Below are 25,022 nucleotides of genomic sequence, written 5' to 3'. Positions count from 1 at the left end.
TTTCGAGTTTTTGCCAGCCACTGATGCCTCCTACTTCAGCTGGAAGACTCGATCCCATTTTAAGTCTAATCAAAGGTCTTAGATAGATTAAAGTCTTATATTAAAAGTAATACACTCGAAAGTCAGTAGTCACCTTTTCCCGGTGCCTATCGTCTAGGGGAAATATAATAAATATAGAACAAAAATCTATGGTTATTCATTGTACCTAATGTCATTTGTCAAGTGTCCGTGTACGGTGTAACCCTAAAGTAAACAAGCTTCGAAGGGCAGAAAAGTGTAACGTGTTTTTTTTCAATTAATAAGGATAAATAAATAATAATTCATTTTAGGTATATACTATTTGTGACGCTTTATTGGTAATTGTGGTTTTTTATAGGTAACATACACATTGCTCATACACAGTACACACTAAACATTAACGTTTTTAGACTAGAACTTTACCAAAAAAGCTTCAGTGTACTCAAGTATGATTATGAAAGTAAAAAATATAAATATCATTCATTTATTATACAAAGTGATGTTTAGTTAGCGTAAATCAGAGTATAGTTTTGTTGTAAATTATGTATGGTTGACCTTTGTACCAATCTTAATTATCATGTATAACATGGCACTCAGTGTGTCTGTTGCTGTGGTGTTTATCTCGATCGTTTCATTTCTAATTCTAATGAATAACAATAAATCAGGTAGGTTTCTTTTATATAGTTTATGTTGCATGTATTTCTATGCTTTGGAATCACAACATAGGTAAATATTTACCTCAGCCACTAATCTATCTCCTATGCATGCTTTGTAGGATATACCTTCGAATGCATTAAAAGTTAAACTCAGTTAAATGTTTTTGCAAATAAAGTCATTCATTCATGATTTTATTATTTACATTGGAAGTGTCCAAACTTTTTTGATAAAACTGTCTATAAAATTGACCTTATCTTTTGTGTTATATTGTAGGTATTGATACATACTAAAGATTTTTTTAATATTCTCTGATACTATTTTATCATTATGTGCTTGAGATAAAAATTCCTAAAGAACTTAGAAAAATGTTTGTACTTGCTAGACAATGTTAAAATTAACCAAATGCCATCCTGCCATTCTAAGAACTTCCCTTCCCTCTTACGTAAAATTGATTGTACATAATTAATATGGAAATTATATGTAATTTGTAAACATTAGTTCGTAAGCAAAAAATAAAAATATGAATTACTAGATAAACCATTTCCTCATTGAGAATTAAAAAGCCACAAATTTCCTGAAATATGGTGTATCTCGATTTCTCAAATAATCTGCCTTTGGTATGAGATTTTAACCAGTAGGAGATAAAAAAAGTAGGTGACATTTTATATTTGGTTAGCATACTATGCAGTTTGTTCAAAGGTTGGGTGCACAGTTTTGTAAGATTTCTTTTGAAAAAATAATGCAAAATTATTATTTAGGTTCCTTTTTTAACTAAACTTATCTAATCTCCAATATTATCTGTGTGATTGAATATCAATGTTGTAATGACACAATTTTTTATATCATAATACTATGGCAGATTAATAATAACAGATACCTGTGCAATGCATGTATGGAATTGGCGTTTTTTATGATAAACATAGGCTAATGTGGAAAAATAACAAAAAAAATCATTACAAAACCTTTTTTTTTTACTAAAATTTCATATGCACCTCTACAGTTCTGCGAATGTACATTCAACTTATTATTAGCAAAGTAATTTGAATGTTTTCTACTGTTTGCTTTTTTGCCTTCTAAATTTAATAGAAATCTTGTGCTGTGATCCATTGTACTTACACCTGGTACAGTTTACTAAAATTACAAATAAAAATGCTGCAATGCCCACTCACCCATCATTCCTTTGCACACTTATTCCATTGCCCACCTGTTGCTCGTATCTTAACAGTTATAAGATGATGTAAAACAATCTTCTTGAAGAATCAGTCTACAAAATGATCACTAAATCAGTCAATTTGTAGTTCTCAAGATAAGCATGTTAAAACAGAAAGACAAACTCTTTAGCTTTGTTATTATTATTATAGATTAAAGCATTTTAGAAGTTAATGAAATTATGTTTACAGTTGCAGATTCAATGGCGAACAATGGTATACTCTTTGTATCTAATGCTGCCAAAGCTCACAGGTACTGTTCAAAAGTGTCAAAATTTGTTAAACATGTTTTGTATATAAAGTTCAACGGTGGCCCAGAAAGTTCCTTGCCAGTTATAAATAAACAGATTGTAAACATTTACACCAAGGTGAGTAAATAACTTTGATGAAGGTACATTTTTAGGTACAAATAGGTTTGAATATTTTAGTATAGACATAGGTAATAATCATTACATACTGTCATCCATTTTTATTATTTTCTAATATAATGGTTATCCATAAAACTTTTTGACTTTGACTTTATATTTATCATCACTACAAATTAGTATTATATAAGACCAATATTATCTAAAGTTTCAGGTTGCTGAGATGAGAACATGTATAAAAAATGTACCAGTATGTAGTAGAGAATAAACTTAAAACTGAAGTTAGATGTAAAAATTGGCTTTGAAATATTGTTTTTTGTAATACTAGTTCTAAGTGAGATAGAAGTAAGTGGTGATATAAAAGTGGTGACTTTGACTTCACTTTCGTGGGGCAGAGTTTGAATCCCAGCATGAAGTACACCAATCCATTATCCCTCCTCAGTGTGGGAGGACTCATGCCCTGTAGTGGGCCAGTAATGGGTTGATATGATGAATACCAGATCTACAAGAGAGTAACAATTTAAGTTAATTTTTATAGTAGGTTATACCATACCATACCATAGGGTTTAAGGGTAGCCCATTTATTTGTTTTAATTTTAATTTTTAGTAACTGGTAAAAGTACAGGTATCTTGAAAACCAGATTTTGATCTTATTTTAAATGATGCCAGCTTTCGATTAATATAGGTTTAGTGTGTGGCCACTATTTAGGGAAAAATAAAAATGGTGGGCGAGAGCCACATATTGAAAATCCCTAAGTTTTAACTCTTTAATCTTATCTTGTAGAGTTTGTTTAGTTGTTAGTAACTATAATTATAATTGATTAGAAAATGATGGATTTAGAATCTATCCTACTTCAACAGAGGAAGCATGTGCCCTGTATTGAGAGATAATATATTGGGCTGATTTATGATTTAAAACAAAATAATGTCAGCCTTTTTGATATGATAATTAAAAAGAAATGTTTATTATAAATTAGGCATCAACACAGTGTGGCAATTTGGATGTAAGACTGATGCTCAAGCCAATAGATTCTATTGAAAGAATTAAAACAAATAAGCCTTTTCAAATGATTATGTTTGATAGGGAACTATCCAAGGATGTTGTCAACAATTTACTCCAAAGTGTGCCATCTGAAACTCAGGTACAAACCATAGGTAAGCTATTTTGGATATATTTATAGTAGCTGGTATAATCTGTTTGTAGTTTAAAGAAGAACATAGGGATTGAGTTTACTTATAATTTTATTTATGTGTTGTGGCCCAAAATATAAAGCCCATGGGTTGGCAAGTGCAAAATATAGGCACTATTTTCGACACAAAACTATTAATTACATGTAGGTTTATTCAATATTAGATCTAAAAATAATTTAAGATATATCAGGCGCGAAGCGAACGTCTAGTTGTGGCGTACACCGCCTTGCCATCTTTTCCTAATTTTGTGACGCGCACTTAACGATAATCTATTATGAATAATGAAATGAGCTTCCAAATCTACATACGTATAATAATTAATATTGTAATATTTTTTTCAACAGATAGTGATGAGAAAAAATTTGTAAATGTATTAGCACAAAGCGAGAGTGAGACTGTGAAGACATATGAATATGTAGCTCTTGGAGGTACATTCGACAGACTGCACAATGGACACAAAATCCTCCTATCACAAGCTGCTTTGAGAGCGACCAAGCATGTCACAGTTGGTGTAACTGATGTAAATATGATTCAGTGTAAGGGTTACATTGATACTGAATTTGATCACAATAAAAAAAAGGCTGATACCAATCCAGCTCGAAACAATCACGGCACATCATATTTGCATTCACATCTGCCATTCCTTTTGCCTACACTTGCAAGTTGTGGTATTAATTGTGCACAGTGGTGTGCACTGGGTTTCTTACCAGGGTATGAATACATCAGGAAAATTGCATAAAACAGCACAAATTCTCCTCCTATATGAGTTATATATCAATGTTAGGGTATGCAGTGCTTTTGTGCATGTATGGAGTGCACGCCACCGTGTGCATTATGATTATGATGATAAAATATCTATTCCAAACTTTTAGGAGATAGCATTGTGATAGAAATAATATTTTTTTTAGGTCCTTTTAATTTAATATTTAGTATATAATTAAATAATTTTTACAGCAAAATCATTATGGGAGTTAATAGAGCCTGTAGAAAAAAGGATAAAAGCTGTTTTAGACTTCCTAACAGATATAAATCCTGACCTTGAGTATAATGTATGCCCTATACAAGATGTCTATGGGCCAACAAAGGAAGATCCCAGGTTTCAAGTTAGTACATTATTTGTTACTTTAAATATCTTATCCAAAATATTGTATGCTAGTTAACAACAAAAAATAATTTACTAAGATTGTTTTCAGTCAGTATTACTTTAGCGCTCTTGGGTATATCTTGCATAAGAAGAGATTTGTATTATGATTCTATTTTCTTTGTTTCATAAAATTTTTTGATGGTGTACACCATGTGATTTGTCTTTAATAGAGTCACAATATCAACATACAGTCATAATATCATATCATTTAAAAGTAAGTGAGTTTAGTTGTCACTAAAATCTGTCGATTACAAATGTTAATTAGATTAAACTATGACAATTTTTTTTTTTTTCATTTCTGGACCAACTATTCCAGAAATATATATTGTTGTAAGTACACTAATATATATTTCTAAATCTAATATAAATTATTTTATTTTAGTTAATAGTAGTAAGTGAGGAAACAAAACGTGGTGCCTTAAAAATAAATGAGAAACGGAAAGAGAATGGACTCTTGCCTTTGGACGTGTACACGATTGGAATTGCAGAAGATCTAGAGCAACAGTCTACTGAAGAGGAAACAAAAGTTAGCTCCAGTAATCTTCGGATGCGGTTATTGGGGACGCTATTGACAGAACCTAAGGTAGGAATAAATTGCAGCAACATGCAGTGTGACTATTTTCCTAATTTAAATGAAAATGACAAATATAGAAAAACAAAATAGTTAGCTTTTTCTAATGCTGATAAGAGATAGCAAAATAGCAATACAAAATTGTGACGTATTATTGTTCTATAACGCCGAAGTAGTTATACGATCTTCAGTTTCACGAAAAGGGGCTTGGACTTTCCCCCTTAACTCCCCCTTTAGCGATTGAAATGCTTATAATTATTTTGATTATACAATACTTTTCTTAGTTCTTTCAGTTATATTTCGCTACATTTTTACAGAATAAATAAAATATCTAGTAATAATTAATATTTTTATTGGTGTCAAAATTGCGTGTGCCACAGGGAACAAATAAAGGTCCTTTCTTACTTTAAATATACATTAAAGATTTGCGACAATTGATTTGACAAAATTGTTGTATTTTTCACAGCCAAAGCCAAATATACCCGATTGGCCATACGTAATCGGCTTAGCGGGTGGTATTGCCAGTGGAAAAAGTAATATCACCAATAAATTAAAGTAAGTACCCTTTCACAGGAGACAGAGCAATGAACGTGTAAATGAAAACCGAAATATTACTTCACAGTCTTTAGTGGTAGATACATTATGTATTATCTCTGAGACTTATCTGTGAAACCGAAAACCTAATAGATTTTGAGTATTGGATAGAAGCAGGCGTTACTTTGCGGAAATCCATGATATATTATCAAAATTAAGCTTAATTTGCTATACTCCGCGAAAAGCAGGAGAATCTGTGTGGTGTAATTTATAATTTCTTCAATCCTTATACCCCACACCAAACAGATCTTCGGTAATATACCCTCTACGCACGTTTCGCTCCGAAACCGGAGCATCATCAGGAGATGTTGACTTTACAATGAATAATTGTTAAGATCTTAGGAGATGTTGACTTTACAATGAATAATTGTAAAGTCAACATCTCCTGAAGATGCTCCGGTTTCGGAGCGAAACGTGCGTAGAGGGTATATTGCCGAAGATCTGTTTGGTGTGGGGTATAAGGATTGAAGAAATTATAAATTACACCACACAGATATTCCTGCTTTTCGCGGAGTATAGCAAATTAAGCTAAATTTTGATAATAGATTTTGAGTACATTGTTTTTGATTGTTTTTACTGAAAGAAATCAGATACAGCCCTAACATCACATGCAAAATTAAATCGCTTAGCGTAGGTACTACGCGGGTGTCGGTCTTTTATCTTCAATAGTGTTGTCATAAGTAAATACTTAGAATGTCTTACATACGTTTGTATGGAAAAATAAATATGCTTCTTTAGGTTTAATATTTTATAGGGTGATCCTTATGAAATATACCTAAATCCCTAAATCCTTTAACATTATTTCGTAATTCGGTTACACGGTGTATGTACACACCGAAAACTATGTTCAAAAAACACATTTCAAATCGCATTTTAGATTGAAAGGAGCAGCGGTGGTCAACTGTGATATAATCGCCCATGAACTATATGAGCCCGGGTTGCCTTTAAATCATACGATTGCAGAAGTGTTCGGTAAAGACGTCATTACTGCACAGGGTGAAGTTGATAGGAGGAAACTTGGCAGTGTTGTATTTAGTGATAAGGTAAGGCACAGGTATGCCTACTTGAATAAATATTTTTGACTTTGACTTTGACTATTGGTTTAATCACAAATCTAAATTTAAATCACAAAAGATTTGAAATTAGTGCTATTCTCATTGCGGAAGGTTTTTTTTTTATTAACGATAGGCCAGCCTTTGACGACCATCATGCCCGTTAGAAAGCGATGAAGAGGTCTAGGTTGGAGCACGCTTGCCTAGAAAAAGTCTATTCACTCTTGCCTTGAAGTTACACAAATTATCGTGGCGTGTTATTATGAATAGATGGCACCAGTTAAAAATGAAATCAACTAAAACCAGATAGTAGATAGATACACGTTCCGTTCTTTGTGTCCGAAGATATGCATCAAATCATCGCCATTTTTAAACAGAACCGCCTACATGGCATGCCATTTCAAATGAAAACAAGAATTATCTGATATTGCTTATAGGTGATTTTATAGTATTAATTGACGGTCGTATAAAGAAAATCATTGCCTAGAAACTATGGAGGGTAGAGGTAAGGAGAGTCATCTTATATGGGAGAAAAGTTGAAAAAGTGTCCAGTGTATGCGCTAAATAACAGTTCAAAAATCCTCCACAATGGCGCTGGTGGATGCACAGGGTATGGTATGAATGTAGCAATCGTAGATGAATTGAAGTATGCCGAGTTAAAAAATTTAATGTCATTATCGACTAAAGTAGTTAATTATTGAGAATTTCAACAACTTACGTTGTACAAAATATTGTGGTAAATATAACCTTACTTCCTTGTATCTCCATACTTCCTTGTTTATTTTTCAAGCCTACTCTAACAATATTTATATTTGGCGCTTCTATTAAGAGTTACCCTGATGCAAATGTGGCGCCATCCTAATTTAATACATTATGACGACACCTTTTCATATACACAGATGACTCTCCTTACCTCTACCCTCCATACTAGAAACTGATCAACACTTCGCAGGGTATGTACGGAAAGCGTTTTACAAAGTGGCGTCCTGTGTCCAACCTGAGACGTGATGTTAAGCGCCATGCACATATTATTACAGCTGCATTCACGCCCTTCAGAACGGAACATAGCTAATTTTAATTTTTGTGACAGAGCTCGTCCGGCGAAGGACTATGGCCATGTTTATTTCTAAGCCGCTAAGCTATTATATATTATGTTGCAATGCTGTATTCCGTCTGAAGGGCGTGGTTGCCGGTGTAATTACGGGCACATAACGCTTCCATAATACTGCGTGGTAGTACCTACTTCTCTGGACGAACTCTGTCACAAGAAGCTCTCTAATACCAAAAGAAATGGGATATTGATTTGTAACTATTTTTCTAAAGTTATTTGAAACTGTAAGTTATGCGGCAAATTAGAGATGGTCTGACAACCTCCTTGGCGCAGTGGTTAAGTTGGAGGTCCCGGGTTCGAATCCCGGCAGAGTCAATTTCGGAATTTTTGATTTCTGAATTGTCTCTGGTCTGGTTGGGTCGGAGGCTTCGGCCGTTGCTAGTTAGCACCCTACTGTGCGATGTGTGATGTGACGCTAAGCGATTCAGCGTTCCAGTACGATGTCAAGTATAAAACGACTAGGAGTATGGGTTTAATATAACTACCACACCCGCCGCTACCGTCCTTGACTGCATAATCACTTGCCGTCAGACGAGATTACAGTTTAGAGCTCGTAGTGGAATAATATTTATGACAATATGGTAGTAGTTGTGCCACCTGTCGTAGTATCTTGCTATTAGGATTGCCGTCAATATAATAAAAAACTTGTTTTCAGGAGCAACTAGAGAAACTCAACAAGTTAGTTTGGCCAGCGGTTATTGAAGAAGCCCAAAGGCGTATCAAGGCACTTGGTGAACAGGGTTACAAAGTGGTGGTGATGGAAGCCGCTGTGATGGTACGCGCCAAGTGGTACACTCACTGCCACCAGTTGTGGGTCGTTATTATACCACCTGCAGAAGTGAGTTACTTGTGCTATCTATACTAACGATAAACTGGAAGAGTTTAGGCTATTTGACATACTCTACGGCCCTCCTGAGCCAAGAAACAAAGGTATAGCGCAGGCGGCCGATGCGGTGCCGTTGGTCCTCGTAAATTTTTTTGAATGGAAACGTATGAAAAGCGCACGGTAATTTTCATTATTGAGAACTCACAAGCATTTCCTGGTCAGGTATGGTAGCTAGGCCGCCACTTAGGCCGGGCCCTACTGATTAAGACATGCCGCTAAGCGATTTAGCGTTCCGGTACGATGTCGCGAAGAAACCGATTAGCTTATAGCCGGCTTATAACTGCTATACGCCATTACCAATCTTAGACTGCATAATCACGAAAAATTCAAGGGAGTCAAGTGGTTAGCACTTATAGTGGAAAAAATTACGTGACGATTCCTTCACCGTTAAAGCCAGTGATATTTAATCGCTTAAAATAACTGAGTGTTCTCCATAATGTTCTCAAAGGCGTGTGAACTCCACCAATCCGCGCTTGCTCAGCGTGGTGGAACAATTTAAGTTCCCTCCACCTAGTGATACAGTATAGGGTTTATAATTACAGATTTTAGTCTAAAATTTTCGTGGTTAATCAATATTTCTTAAATGAGTATAGTTCAACAGGTACATTCCACGATAATATTTTTGGATTTGTCGATATTATCGGGGTTTATAAATTTTTTGTTACAATTGTCAGCATTGGTGGTCTTACGCTCTAAAACCCTCTGTCCTGTGAGAGAGAATGCATAAGCCCAGTAGTGGGACACTGGGCTTTGGTTGAAGGCAGACTCCTTAAATTTATTATTCTTGTTATTATAGGCCATCAAGAGACTCCAAGAACGCAATAACCTAACGGAAGAGGAAGCTAAACAGCGGGTGAGCGCGCAACCCTCGAACGCGGAACAAGTGGCCCAAGCTAACGTAGTCTTTAGCCCCTACTGGAGTTACGAGTACACTCAAGTGCAAATCGACAAAGCTTGGGACCAGTTGGAAAAGTATTTGGAATGTAGGAAATAACCATGAACTACCCTCCTCCTTCAAAATAACTTTGCATTCGATTTAGTCGGGGAATGTGAGCGGCGAAGTGGTCTCTTCCAAAGTCAAGGTCATAACATTCTACAAGGCTAAATGGTAAATTCAAATTCGAATCGTTTATTTTTGAATTTGAATTTACCAAAGCAGGGTAAGCAGTGGCGTGCACTTTGTACATTCACAAAAGCACTGCCTACCCAAAAATTTATATATAACTTGTATAGTAGGAGGATATTTGGCGTTTTTAGGCAATCTTACCACTGTATGCATACCCTGGTAAGAAGCCCAGTGCACGCCACTGATGGTAAGTGGCTAACCACAAATAAAAATTGTCACGACTACCCGATTTTGAACAATGATTATCTCAAATAATATATACAGGGGTAAAAAAAACCAAAACTTTCTCGGCCTTGTAGTTCGAATTTCTTAGTAATTTATTTCATAAAAAAAAAAAATTATACTTCATATTATATCTGTAAAGTGGCATTACACTGTGAAACTAAACACATATGATGCGACAACGTAGGGTAGTCGGATCAGTGTTGCACAATTGATTCGTGATACGCGCTCTGTTCCCGATGTGACATTACAGAGTAGTAGTGAGTAGAGTATCTATGTAATATATTGAATATTGAATATTTCATAAACTATCGAGTTTAATAAAAAGTTTTAGAACAAAAGAATGAATGATCGAATACACTTTTATTGTACACCACATAAATTGGCAGCCTTATCGCTACATAGCGATATCTTCCAGGCAACCGAAGGCGTAAGACACAAAAGCGTCAAGAAGAGAGGTAGGTGGTAAAAGATGTTAGTTTTAATGTAAACAACTATAGGCCAGTACCCGAAAGCTCTTATCTGGTATTTTTTAATTAAACCTTTTTTTTTACGTGACGCGATTAGACCTGATGTTATGGTTGTCACTACATTTTTTTTATGACAACTTTGTTCTACTACTATTAGTCAATATAAAGTATATAGACAACTATTAGTATACATCTTAAGAAAATGTTGCTGAACAAAAGTAGAACCTCATTGGCTTAGTACACCCATTCCAAGGAATATTGTAGATTCAAATAGACATAGTAACAAAAGTTACGTTCTGGTCATAACCATCAACAAAGATTATTTCTTTCGGGGTTTTCGACTGCTTTTTTATCGTCTCAAATGAACCTTCCTTTTTTAAACGGTTTTATTAAAGCTAACAATAAGTTTATTACGGTACGATTTTAAATGAAATTCAATCAACAAAAATGGCTCCAAAACGCTCGGTTTGGGTTCACGTGACTGCAATGGCGTCACAGGTCTAAAATAATGAAAAAACTGATAGTATCTGTATAAAATCTGCAGTGTTGCTCGTTAAGATCTAGTTTTAAGAGTTTGTTTAAAATAAATAATTGTTTAATTCTATTTTTGAATAACTAAATAAAACATTGTTAATAGTCTTGTGATGTCACAAGACTGTAAACCGAGAGTTAACCAATCAAAAGCGTTTGTGATATTTTTATTTTGAAATGAAATAATATAGAAAAATAAGTATGGCACATGGGCTTTAAGTATGGCACAGTGCACCAGCACAAATGATGTTTTGAACACAGCCAAATTACCCAAAATAAACAGTAAAACTATGGTCTTTGGAAAAGGGGTGCTTCCGCGCACCGCTCACACTACGTCAATATTTGATCTGTGCCTTATATTTTAAACCCTTTAAGGTAAATAGGGTTTCATAATATCAAAGATCCCGCCCGGAAGAGAAGGTATTTTGATTTACCGTCGCCATTACCACACTGATTCAGTAATAGTAGAGCTTTTTGTGACAGCTCGCCCGGCGAAGTACTATGGCCATGTTTATTTCTAAGCCGCTAAGCAGCATTGTTGCAATGCTGTGCTTTGTCTGAAGGGCTTGGTTTTCGGTGTAATTACGGGCACATTATGCTTAACACCTACGCCTCAAATGAATGGACTAGGGCGGCATGTTGAAGTTCGTGCTACTTGCATTCCCTGTAAAGTGTTGCTTTTGTGTTTTGTTGGTTTTCCATTCAAAATCGGGTGGTCTGTCAATTATTACCATAAAAAAATTTATGATGAATAATAAAAATGTATCCGACCTCTATTATTAATACTCTCGACTGAATGTCCCTATACAAATTACTGCTTAAATTACCCCGTTTGAAGCGCCACTTATGACATAGGTACGATACTCTTGAACGATAATACTTAGTGTTTTTATAGTGCTTTTTAGTAATTCTCATTCTAGTGCCTTGGTATCTTAAAACGACGTACTCTTACACCGTGAAAATGCAGCTTGCCGAATGGTATACAATGTGATCAGTGTCCAATATAAACCGTTATTATGGCGTTGGATTTTAGCTGTATGTATTCAAATCCAACGCCTTATTAACGGTCTCTATTTCTCTCTTTTTACGTACAACGGTAGTACGTAAAAAGAGAGAAATACGTACCGTCCGTACAGACACAAGCCCAGTAACAGAAAAAGATGATTCTTTTATCTACCAAGATTTTATGTACCAAAAATAAATATAACCGTGTATCTACTGACTACTGTTAATAATTCTCTATCACATACCTTAATCATTTATTATAGTGCTTTTAATTATATTTTTGAAAATATTTTACGTAAATTATAGGAATAAGTTTATTGCATTTTTGGGTGATATTAAGATTAATAATAAGTTAAGTCTTTTAAAATAGTAATGTAATGTTGTTTTCCAAAAATAAATAAGATGTTAAAGAAAAATGTTATTATTTTTATTGTAGAAATTCCACGACCGAAAGTACGACTTATAGGTTCAAAATTATTGTTAATTAGTGGTTACAATATACCTAACTCAATAGAAGCTATCTCTGACACGGTGATGTGTAGAGATCACCGCTAAAGACAGTAGCTTCGACGTACTCGCTCTTGGAGTTCACGCCTTAAAACGATTGCACACCACTCTAGCGATAATTCTGGAACGAAACGCCACAACGTTAAAGTATAAAGGGCGTTATGCTCTTTGATTGAAACGTCTAATTCGTCCATGCAGCTGAAAACTAGCGCAACCTACTTAAATATAAAGTACGGCATATCCAGTAGACTACAAATGTTTGGGCCGAATTTGAAGTGAACTTTTTAATAACCCGAATAATTTACCTGTTATCATATTCCCATATAAATATTGAGCAATTAAGGGCGTTTTTTGCTACATAAATAAGATAGATACATTGATAAGATAGATAAATAGGTTGGAGAAAAAGTCTTTACGCATTAAAGTAAAAAAAATCTCCGTACGTACTATTTTTATCCGACTGGTTTTGGTACCATTAAAAGTTAAAATTTTAAAGATAATTCAAATTAGGAAAATGTGTGATTTTTATTAGTTTTTCGTACTGCAAAGATGAATGAATCTAATGAAGAAATTCGATACATTTTAAAATTATACTACACAAAAGGAAAAATGCTACGCAAAAAAAATTGCGATGTTTATGGACCTAGTGTAGCGTCTGTGGGAGTAGCACAAACTTGAAAGAAGATGCACCTCGCTCTGGTCGCCCTATTACGGATAAAATGGATGCCATTTTTGAAAAACTGGAACAAGATCGGCATATCAGTAGTTACAACGTAGATGAAAAACTGGGAATTGACCACAAAACAGTTTTGGCGCATTTGAAAAAACTGGGTACACAAAAAAGCTGGATATTTGGGTACCTCACGAGCTCACTAAAAGAACTCTAATGAACCGTGTACTCATTTGTGATTCTTTTTTGAAATTTGATTTTCAAACCATCTTTGAAGAAGCTGATAAAAGATGATGAGAAGTGGATCATGTACGACAAGAACGTGCGCAAAAGGTCGTGGTCAAAGGCCGGTCAGGCTTCACAGACTGGCGAAACCCGGGTTAATTAAAATTAAACCCGCAACAAGGTGATGCTGTGTGTGTCGTGGGATTGGAAGGGCATTATTCATTATGAGCTGTTACCACCAGGCAGGACCATCGATTCTGAACTCCACTGCGAACTGATGAGATTTCCTTGTATTTTCCTTTTTTTGTTGTGTTGCAATAAAGTTTTTCTATTCTATTCTATTCTAAAGCAAGAAGTTGAGAGAAAGCGGCCGGAATTAATCAACAGAAGGGGTGTGGTTTTTCATCATGATAACGCTAGACCTCACGGATCTTTAGCCAATCAGCAACAATTTAAAGAGTTTGGCTGGGAGACGTTAATGCATCCGCCGTATAGTCCTGACCTTGCACCTTCAGATTTCCACCTGTTTCGGTCTCTTCAGAATTCTCTAGGCAGTGTCAGCAGTCAGGTTAACATCACGAGATGACTGCCAAAACTACTTGACGCGGTTTTTTGATCAGAAGCCCCAAAATTTCGATAGCAATGGGATTATGTCCCTACCTACAAGATGGCAAAAAGTTATCGAACAAAATGGTACCTACATACTCTAGTTAAATGTAAATAAACTATATTAAAAAATGTTTTGAAATTTCTTAAAAAATACGAAAAAACTTTTCCCCCAACCTAATACATAATATATCATACAGTTTTTGTAATATTGTTATCTATAATCACAATCTTATATCATTACAGTTATTTTAAGGACCAAATCACAAATCACATTTTTTTTCTAATATTTTAAAGTAATACATTAACGAGTAGGTAAGTACCTACTAATATCATTACATCAATCGGTTGGCTGGTGATTCCACCTTTTTACTAAATTATTCGTTTGATTCATTCATCATGAAAATTCTGAATTGAAATAACGTACAATTTATCATGAAATGTTTATTGAAAATAATATTTAGCGCTTTACTGATGCGTTATGCAGTTGGTGATATTCAAAAAATACTAGAGAACACTTACGATTTAGACATCTTTAAAAGTAATATAATAGTAAGTATTGGTACATACTATGTACTGCATTTTATTTATTCGTTCTCGTAGGTTAGGGTTTCCCAACCTGAGCGCCATGGAGAGTACAGATATGGAGACAAACTATCAAAAAAATCTCTCAGACTAGAGATAGTTTTTGATAGTTTTTGTGTAGCAGTGTCACGGCCTTGCTCACAGTTTGAACAAATGTGTGGAGATCACCAAAAGCTCAGCCATCTGATTGTTGGGGTAGTTTGATTTTTCATAATTTTTTTTATTTTTTATTTTATAGTTTCATAAGTTCTAAAAAGAGGATATTTTATTTTTGCGCCTATCAGCCTGACTAGAGAGTACATATCTATTTACTAGCTAGGTAAGGGCGCAGGCGCAGCGCCGTAAAAAATGTATAAACTTGTAGGTGCGCTTAAGTTTGGGTACCCCTGCATCATGCATGCCGTAGGGAAAAGCCAGAGATATATTCTCTAATCTCTACTTTTTTAATTAATAGCACAAATTATAGACCTTCCGCAGAACATTTCAAACCTTACCACCTTATAGCGAAATCCATAGAGCTAAACTTCCCGACCGGTTATTTGTGGTACGATCGTAGGTCAATCCCATTAATAACAAAAAGATGCCTTTTTTATTTAATTACAGGATGGGATCATTGAACACAACTTGAAAACTAACGGATGGAACAATATTTTCTTTATCGGGACTTTACCAAACGCATTATTCGAAAAGTTAAAGAGATTGCCGTTTACCAGCACGGTTTCCGATATAGACGAACATGATGAGCAAATCGAAAACGTCGTACCTTACCACTCTAACGTCATTATAATCAATTGCTTAAATTTCAAAGAGTTTGAAGACGCAATGACAAAAACAATAACTCTGGCATATTGGCATTCCCTTGCAAACATCATTGTGTATTATCATGCACCATACGAGAAAGAGGTAGTAGCGAAAATATTTTTCATCTTCTGGTACTATAGAGCTATTAATGTTGTTATTGTCCATTGCAACGACACAGATAAAACAATGATGCTGACCCGTTTCAGCCCTTACATAAGTGAAAATTACCAACTCAGTAATATATTTGGGTGTTGGACAGCAAATAAAATAGGCATGTCCATTAAGAGCTTCGCAGATAGCTTCGTTTGTGTAAATAATTGCCATAATGTGACACTCCATTCTAAATTGAGATCTAACAATCTCGGTACATGTATCGGATTTGAAACACATTCAGTATCGTATGAAGATGTAAAAGAAATTCAGTACCTGCCACTGTTTGAAGATAAAGGGAAAAATTTGCATGGGTTTACACTTCGGGCATTTAGTATAGAAGTGCTGCCATTCCTTGGCATAAAAGAGCATGAAAACGGAACCTACACTCTTTACTGTAGAGACGGAATGATCTGGAATACCATGGCAGCATTATTGAATTTTAGTATTGATCTTTCTTCTGGAATAGATATTATGAAAGAAGACTTTGACTTCGAAGTCCATATCCAGCGAGTATTTTCATTTATTCAAAGGAAGGAAGATTTGATATTATTTCCGATTTATCAATTTGATATAATTATAGCTGAAATAGAGTATACGTTTCCACTAATAGATAGCGGTGTCTGTTTTTTGTCAAAACGCGCTGACTATGAGACCATCATCTTCAATGCGAAACTTATACAAATGAACTTAAGTATTATATTTCAGTTTGTATTGTGTTTCCTTTCCACTTGGTTTGTGTTTTTTATCTTTAATTTGGAACATTTCCAAAAATGTAGCTTTGATCAAGCTGGAAAAGACTTGATAAACACTTTCAGAACGGTTTTGTCTATTAGTATTTACAATCCTCCTAGAAGACTTTCGTTTCGAATATTTCTGTCGATAGCTATATGGAGCTTTTTTGTAATTAACTTTAGCACGCAAGCGGCCATAATTTCTTTGTTTTCTGCTCATAAGCGTGGAAAAGACGTCGATACCTTCGAAGATGTTATCGAAAAAGGGTATAAAATTCAAGGAATGGCGTCGCCAGACGTTGTCCTTCCAGAAACGGAGGAAAAATATATAATCATAACTTCTAGAATGGAAGCCGTACCAGACATGTTTACTTGTGTGAAGCAGATGCTTAATGACAGTCATCGATTTTGCATCATAGACTGCGCGAATGGCCGGTATTTAATGAGAAATATGTTAGATGAAAAAGGTCAACAATTCCTTCATATAGCTACTGATGCAAGAATTCATAGTCATTATTTAAACATGGTGTTGCATAAAAATAGTCCGTTAGCGGAACACTTTAATAAATATATGATGAGGTTATTTGAGGCGGGTATGATATGGAAGTGGATGGAATACAGATTTAAAAATATAAAAGAAGAGGTGGCGTTAGAACCTCTGGGAATGAAAGAAATGGAAGGTATATTCAAGTGCTACTGTTTATTGGTTTGCCTCAGTTTTGTGTTTTTTTTGATTGAGGTTCTTGTAGGTTTCGCCAGTTGGGCTGAGAAAATTTGTAGAAAAAAATGTATGACAAAGCTAAAGAATACCATGAACATTAAATTGAATACGAGAGTGAAAAAAAATCAAACACACGTTGACTCATACACACAAACAATTTAAAACCACTGACCTAACATATTAAATCAAAGTTAATATTTCTTAAAGACTAGTTTTGAATTTTTATGTTATTGCATTTCATTATTCTATTTAGTTTATAAGTGTAGAATAATGGTTTGCTAATGCTTTAATTGCGAATAACACTTAGGTCTGATATTAATTATATCTGATGTGGAATTTGTGTAAAAGTGTCTCACCGCGATTAGCCGGCCAAGGAATAAAGAATAGTCACGGCCACTGCTAATAGTATTGGGTTAAGGTACATGGTATATAGGTATCCACGTATCAATGAGGAGTAAGTAAAAATGCAAACATTACAACAACCTGCGGATTTATATTTATTACAGATATAGGAAATATCGGAAAGAACAATATAATTTTTTTTTACTTGCATCCATGAGGCCCTGTCAGGGCGTAGTAATAAGAAACAGTTTGACCTTTATAATTTCCCTTATCTCCCCTAATGATATTTGGTAGTATATTATAATTATGATAGATCTCAATTATGGACTAAGTACTTCGACCAATTATTTTAAGTTTATACCAAGGAAGTGCAAGCTTGGTTTTATGTCGGGCGCTAGTCATGTTTTTATAGAGGTGCTTATTTTTCCGGACAAATAGGGTTGTCTCCAGTAGATGGAAGTTAAAGTTAATATCTTTATTCCTATGAAGTGTGGTATGTGTGTGGTATGAAGTGCGGTTCACAACTTTCGCGCTGCTAATGTTTACCAAAACTCGTATACATTTTTTTTTGTGCGATGAGTCTTCTACGTCAGTGCTTTATATTCCGGAATTATGTATTCCGGTGGGAAATTAGTTGATAAATTAAATAAACGTAATTTTATAGAATATCTGGCTTTTTCATTCAATCTAATTATAAATCTAGCTATTGGCTGTACATCGGTCTCCTAAAATAATAAATAAATAAAATCGGCTAATCTTCAAGGCTGGTTACCGCTCCGGTTTGGCATCTACCTACGTACATAAATTATTACTACCATCGATATATAAAGTCGTTGACTACTATTCATAAGCCAAATTCGATATGGTATGTTTAGCAACAAAACGATGCTTAGGAACAAATGATACGCAGATGTTATGAACCAATTGTAAAATATTGACATTATTTTAAAAATAAATCAGACTGAGAAATATTTATATAATATTATCTATAATCCTACTAATATTATAAATGTGAAAGTGTGGATGTTTGATACCTAATCACGCAAAAGCGGCTGAACATATTTGGATGAAATTTGGTATGCATGTAGCCTTGGACAAGGAAAAGAACATAGGCTACCTTTTATTCCGATTCCTTAAGCAGTTTCGAAGGGAAAATTTAAAAGCTTTAAATTTTGGTATGCATGTCACCTATGCTATGGAAAAGGACATGTACTATCTATACCGATCTCTGAAATATTTTCTGTGGTAAGATTAAAAATTTATATAAAAATGAGGTCGTGTATAGGAGTATATTAATTTAAATCATGTGCGTCACACAAAAATATAAATTTTGTTACTCTACCATATTAAATACGTAATAGCTGAAACGCAACATTAAAGCAATTTTTCTCTATTACGCAAGCGATAACATTTAAGTCAAATTGATCGCAGATTTCTAGGCTCGCTTTTTTCCTTTGCCAAGAAAATTTTACTAGCCGCCAAATTCACTCGAGTTGGGTAAATCAGGACTACACAATATCGTAACCAAGTTCGTTGATCGAAAAAAAACATCATTTCATACCTACCTTTGACGTTTGGACAAAAAAATACTTAATGATTAATTCAATTCAATTCTGGTTTATGGATTTTGATGGGCCAACTAAATGTTACTATTCATCGAAATTCTATCATGGGTGTTATAATAAAGGGCTATTAGACATGTAGTAATAATTAAAAATTAGTAATTTTTTGTAGTAAGCTATTTTTCTTACGTATCACGCACTGGGTCATCTTTCAAAAACGCTATTTAACTAATGTTTTAATGTATGTATGTATATGAGTTTCTTTCTACTTTAAATAACTACGACCGTTTCCGTTTTATATATAACGTGTAACGGAGCCTTAACATCTATCATTTTTTTTTTCATTTTATCTGTGTCAAATAGACAATGACAATCTTGAATATTTAGTCTATATTTCTGGTCAATGTTCTATATTTTCAAAGTTAGTCTATGAGTCGAAATAAGACGAGGTGTGTGTGATTTAAAAAATATTTAATTTTCGATTACTGAACTCGGAGCGCAATAATTACGATTAATGGGAAATTTGCACCACAAGAGCAGTGAAAACCGGAACCAGAAGAATTCAGTGCACGCGCGAGACGGCCAAGCATTTACGAGTCAGGTAATTTGCGATGAAAAGAAAACTTGCTAATGTCATTCTCAGCTGAACATATACGTAACAATCGAACGCTTTGTTTAGTATTCTGTATTATTCACGTTGTAACGTTTGTTGATTAATCGAGGTTTATATTTTTGGATGTAATGTAGGAGTCGTGGTGTGTAATTATTTTTGGCATATGTCAGTCTTTTGTTCGGTAAGTGGTTCACTTGAATTGTTTTGTGTACAGTTCAGTTTTTCCCACTTCGTCGGCAATCTCAGTGGACGGTCCTTCGCCAGCGTAACGAGCAGCCAGTCAGTTTATAGCGCATCACGGCCTTGGTCTCGGATCTCTAGGCGAAGGTTAGTGGCATACACATTAAGCTTAAAACAATCTTGTTTATTATTTAGGTCATTACAGATTAAGGTTGCGCTACCCGCCCTTTTCTCCATACTTATTCGAGGGATCTATCTGTTTACTGTTCTAAATCCAAATTCATATCCTATCCAGAAAAATAAATCTTAGGATTCATTGTCTACAACTCTAACTTGGCATCTGAAATAACATTTTAATTGAAAGACTACAATAGAAAAACTTTTCTTAAAATTCAAAAAAGTTATACTAATAGGTCTGCCTGCTGTCTAGTATACTTAAAAAAAAGGAACAAAAAAAAACGATTGTTTTATGGTGATAAATTTTAGATCAAAATGATAACTCTGGTAGTAGAACTCTATTTGCATCCCACATAATTGACTATGTAATTTCTATTATAAATTCTAAATCAAATAGAAAGCTTTCAGAAATATTTAGTATGCTAAAATTTCCATTGGATATGATAGTGTGATGAAATCTGCCAATAAAGGATGTATTAATGATGCAACAAAATCACTAATTACTTTATTAGGACCACATACAATGTAACACAGAATTCATTTACTTTTATGAACCAATAGTAGTTATAGCTAAACTTTTTCGGATAGATTATTAGTCTGTCCATTTTTTTGTGTGTTTTTAAATATATTCTGGCCTATATACTTAGCAGGATCTGTTTGTTTGAAAATATAAAAAAAAAGTTTAACAAAATAATTAAAAACAAACCAAATTAAAAGAGATTTTTTATATGTAAGTGTGCTTTTTTATCTCAAAATAAACTTTACTATAAAAAGTAACAAGAATATTTTTTACATAATGAGACAGTTAAGAAAAAATAGGCTTTACTGTGTGTGTGTACTGTGAAGTAATGAAAGTTTTTGCATAATATTTTGCAACCATTTCAACCGCCCATCTAAATGTCTAGTATCTTCTGCTATCCATAATACCTGATAATTTCTGAATGATTTGTTGTGAGACAATCTTTCATACACTGTGTTCATTAAAAGCTACAATTTGGGGTTGTTCAATCTTCAATTCTTTAAAATATGTCAATTTATTGGTTCTACTGGGTTCATTTCGCTCTTTTGGTGCTGCTGATATTCATGGGTGTTTCAATGTCTCCTGAACTGCTTGTATGTTTGGCTATTTTTTTTTAATTTTAAGTGCCAACAACCTTAAAACTTTTAATTACAGATGGAATGACTCAACATTAAGGAATCCATTGGAAGCAAGTAAAACAGCTTGGCCAGTTGCACACAAAGAATCAATATTCCTGCCAGAATTCCCTATTACCACAGATCTTTTGCAGAAAGATTTTGAAATAATTGCAAGTATTGCAAAAGGCGCTTTTGGTGAAGTCTTGAAAGTCAAAAAACTAAGTGAAAACAAGGAGTATGCATTAAAAGTTCTACATAAAGGACAGGTGAGAAAAATCTTTCTTGTTTTTCTGGGATAAAAAATAGCCTATGCCACTTTTCTGCAGCCATCTTTTTCCTACGGGAAAACATGTTTAGAGTGTGAATGTTGACATGTGTACATGCAGACTAATTAAAATTAAGTGCATCAAACAAAATATAAATGTTTGTGACTCATATATATATTATATACATATAAATATTATATATACGAGTAATAGGTAATAGTTAAAAGGCACAACTGCAGCTATTTTTCTTTATTACATTGAAAGCGATAACACAGGTGTAAATTTTATGAAATTTTGTATTACTTTTACATTTTTCATTTCTTTTTGGACCCAATTCTGAAGCCCAGCAGTCGCGAGTTACAGAAGCTAAAATATTATAAAGGCGAAAGTTTGTAAGTTTGGCACACTTCGCAACCATTGAACCGATTTGGCTGAAATTTGTTACAGATATAGATATTGTAGTTTGGAATAGCACATAAACTACTTTTTATTACGTGAAATAAGAGAGTTCCGGAGGGAATAAAAAACCCTTTGCTGAAAAAGGATTTATGAGTATCAGCTAGTTTTATTTTTAAAGTAATATGATTCTTATTGCAAGTAATTTAGTATAAGCAACATCATTCATGCAATTTTGCAATTCTATGCATGGATGAGAAATATAAAATAGTCATAATTATTTCTAAATATAGTCTTTGAGTATGTAAGATTATTATAATTTATGTTAATAAAACATATAATTATGTGCTATTAATGTGTCTTAATATAATGATGAAATAATATTACTAACATCTAACTAGTAACATGAACTAATAACGGAAATTATTCTGAACAGGTTACTCAATTCCCCTTAGGAAATGGACAGTTAGTTACAAATTTATGAAACAAAACAATTAGGTTATCTTATAGGGGTTCAAATACAAATAGTATTTAAATAACACCTTTTAAATTAATTGATAGAGTCACTACAAGCAGACTGTCTTGACGTTTCAAGAGTGCTTATAAACTACCTTGAATTTCACACCAGCTAGGTGGTACTTACTATGCAATGCAATAGGCAAATAATATAGAATATTTATTAAAATCTATCAAAAATTGAGGGAAATATATTTAAATTTAAACTAAGGTATCGTCATCGAAAGTAAACTGTTTGATCCTTGTACCTAGCAACGTAGCAAAAATAATAATTGGATTAAAAAACAAAAAACCTAGCTTCTGCACGTTATGCATAATATGTACTTTGCCTGCATGCAAAATTTAGGGCATAAATTTTTTCAAGCACACATACACATAAAATAAAACTACGAATTGCGAAATATCCGTCCACATAGAGATCTTGTTGCAAGTACAAGGTGAGGAATGCACCCTCACTGACCTCAGTATGTCACGACACTGTCCTGACACTGTCTACACGATGTCGGCATTAACCACGATATCAAAGACGTCGGAACTACTGTATTTCTAGTTTATACTGTGCAGCAAGATTGTTGTTTATGATCTAGATTAATGAATAAAAAATTATCGAAATCGCAAAAAAAAAAGTCAAATAGATGACACTTTCTGGTCAAAAAGAAACAAACATGCATATTGCTCTATCAATTTAAATATAAACTTGCACTTTCCGATAACTAGCAATAAATACCTAGCAAAATTTTAATTTCGACAAGGGCTGGTCCAAATGACCATTTTATAGTGTCGTTGAGATCAGGGTTATGGAACTCCTTAAAAGAAAATTCAGTTCACTTTATTTGAAGCCAACATATTATGGCTTTTTTCGTTTGAGTTCCACAAGGAAAAGGATTCCTTTGCAATGTACTGGAATCAATAAAATAATGCTCAATGATCTCAGCAGGTTTTCTAAGTTACACACAGGTTTACACTACACGAGTAAAATATATATCGAGGAAGCACAGTCCAGCTGAGTAGGTCTAATTTCTAGAAAGAGGTAAATTGCCGAATAAGATTCGGGTTCGGGATCTCTGGGACATATATTTTTAGCTTAAAATCGCTATGATAAATGGAAAGCACGAGGTACTTTGCTCAGAGTACCAACAGGCTTAATTCGCACAGTTCTGGAATTACCGGAAATCACAGATTTTGTAGACAATACATTGGATAGTCCTTGAAGAGTATTATGCCCAGCAGTGGTTTCCAAGACATTGCCTTATTACTAGCTTCTGTCCGCGACTTCGTCTGCTTGGACTTCAGAATTGTTTCTAAAGGTTCGTTCGTTAAAAAAATGTAATCCTACCTCGGAAACTATGAGGGAGATCGATATAGAAAATACATGTCCTTTTCCATAGCATACATAGGTGACATGCATACAGTGGCGTGCACTCCATATATGCACAAAAGCACTGCATACCCTAACATTGATATATAACTCGAATAGGAGGAGAATTTGTGCCGTTTTATGCAATTTTCCTGCTGTATGCATACCCTGGTAAGAAACCCAATGCACGCCACTGCATGCATACCAAATTTCAAAGCTGTCTGCCCGCGGCTTAGCTCGTAAACAATTTTCAATTTTATTCGGGAACTTCTAAAGAAATCGGGATGTCTATGTTTTTTTTCTATGTCAAAGGCTACATGCATTTCATGCCAAATTTCATTGAAATCCATTCAGCCGTTTTTGCGTGATGGATGGAAAAGTCAAGTACGTCATTACGTCCTAAAGACTTAGCGACTTAGGTTGTATTGTTGTACTGATATTATACGCCTACTGCCTAGGTGTGTAATAGGATTCGAATAAGAAATTATTTAATATAAAAATAATTAAACTAGGAAATAATTTGGACTCATGAAAATTCCCTCCGAAACTTATCATGAGATGAGTTCGAAGGGAATCGGAGTTCACGTATGAATGAATGAATTAATAAGTACACCAAAGAAAAAAAAGTAGTTACAGAAATATAAACAGAGCAAGAGGTACTACAATTTGGTGGCCTAATAGCATAAATAGCGATTTCTTCCAGGCAACCAAAGGCGAAAAAGGAAAAAACAGATAAGAGGTAGGTGTTGCAATCAATAAGATTTAAAAATTACAGAAATATATAAATAAAATTTTTTTTTTTTTTTTAATAAATAATTATAAATAAAAATTATAAATAAAATATGTAACTATAATATATATAAAAACAAATAAGATATAAAAATTCATAAAATAACATTACCCATAATTAATGTAATCTACTAAAAGTCATATATACGACATATATAAATATATACTTATATCAATATAATATACATCCTCAATTTTAATGAAATACAGAAATAATTAAAACTACGCACTTAAAATGAGAAAAACTTTTTACAGGCTTGTATGTTTATTAACTTGTAATTATTAATTTAGATACCAAAAAGCTGTGTCTTCGGCATTTTTATAGTTAGTGTTATACTTTTGTTATGTGTTGCTATTATCTGTTAATGCCTTCAACTATATTTGTCAATCCGAAAAGCTTTAAAAGGCTTTTGGGCTGGGCCGGGTGTGGGCTGGCCATAACGGTTAGGTGAACCTTGGCCGAATCCGTCAAGGCACTCCGGCTGCAATCGGCACAAAGTATCCATTTTTTTATTTATAGTTATATTTGTAACTTAA

At 34.0% G+C, this 25,022-nt stretch overlaps 3 protein-coding genes across 12 annotated transcripts in view; all 3 read left to right on the top strand.

Annotated features, from left to right (window-relative positions):
- The first annotated feature begins 233 nt into the window (after positions 1-233).
- On the top strand, positions 234-10,513 carry LOC120628711 (bifunctional coenzyme A synthase). Of its 8 annotated transcripts, none has more exons than XM_039897288.1 (10): positions 234-329; positions 2,076-2,136; positions 3,333-3,403; positions 3,784-3,975; positions 4,394-4,542; positions 4,966-5,166; positions 5,621-5,709; positions 6,626-6,791; positions 8,567-8,749; positions 9,594-10,513. In XM_039897288.1, exons 2-10 carry the CDS (start codon positions 2,087-2,089, stop codon positions 9,789-9,791), a joined length of 1,299 nt encoding a protein of 432 aa, XP_039753222.1. In that variant the 5' UTR covers positions 234-329; positions 2,076-2,086; the 3' UTR covers positions 9,792-10,513. The 8 variants fall into 8 exon arrangements, with proteins under 8 accessions (XP_039753222.1, XP_039753217.1, XP_039753216.1 ...); XM_039897283.1 differs by having other exon boundaries at positions 2,076-2,251; positions 3,226-3,403; XM_039897282.1 differs by having other exon boundaries at positions 234-356; positions 2,076-2,251; positions 3,226-3,403.
- Positions 10,514-13,377: 2,864 nt separating this feature from the next.
- On the top strand, positions 13,378-17,662 carry LOC120628786. The gene is made up of 3 exons (XM_039897406.1): positions 13,378-13,431; positions 15,348-17,174; positions 17,657-17,662. The coding sequence occupies exons 1-3, from the start codon at positions 13,378-13,380 to the stop codon at positions 17,660-17,662; spliced, it is 1,887 nt and encodes a 628-aa protein (XP_039753340.1).
- A 1,818-nt stretch (positions 17,663-19,480) lies between these two features.
- LOC120628548 (serine/threonine-protein kinase S6KL) overlaps positions 19,481-25,022 on the top strand; it is a 92,445-nt gene continuing 86,903 nt past the window's right edge. For all 3 annotated transcript variants that reach the window (XM_039896962.1, XM_039896961.1, XM_039896960.1), the window contains exons 1-3: positions 19,481-19,655; positions 19,882-19,994; positions 21,199-21,427. In XM_039896962.1, the coding sequence (XP_039752896.1) occupies positions 19,569-19,655; positions 19,882-19,994; positions 21,199-21,427 (429 nt within the window). In that variant the 5' untranslated portion in view covers positions 19,481-19,568. The remainder of the gene's footprint in view (positions 19,656-19,881; positions 19,995-21,198; positions 21,428-25,022) is intronic.

Source organism: Pararge aegeria, chromosome 13 (assembly GCF_905163445.1).
Source record: "Pararge aegeria chromosome 13, ilParAegt1.1, whole genome shotgun sequence".
NCBI classification, from domain to species: Eukaryota; Metazoa; Arthropoda; class Insecta; order Lepidoptera; family Nymphalidae; genus Pararge; species Pararge aegeria.
This window is presented reverse-complemented; position numbering and strand designations above follow the sequence as displayed.

Bases quoted from the DNA above. Each gene is read 5' to 3' on its own strand.
- LOC120628711 (XM_039897281.1), top strand. From the start codon at position 596: ATGTATAACATGGCACTCAGTGTGTCTGTTGCTGTGGTGTTTATCTCG. The intron at 684-2,075 runs GTAGGTTTCTTT...TTATGTTTACAG, and splicing joins AATGAATAACAATAAATCAG to TTGCAGATTCAATGGCGAAC. The intron at 2,252-3,225 runs GTGAGTAAATAA...ATTATAAATTAG, and splicing joins TTGTAAACATTTACACCAAG to GCATCAACACAGTGTGGCAA.
- LOC120628786 (XM_039897406.1), top strand. From the start codon at position 13,378: ATGGATGCCATTTTTGAAAAACTGGAACAAGATCGGCATATCAGTAGT. The intron at 13,432-15,347 runs GTAGATGAAAAA...ATTTAATTACAG, and splicing joins GGCATATCAGTAGTTACAAC to GATGGGATCATTGAACACAA.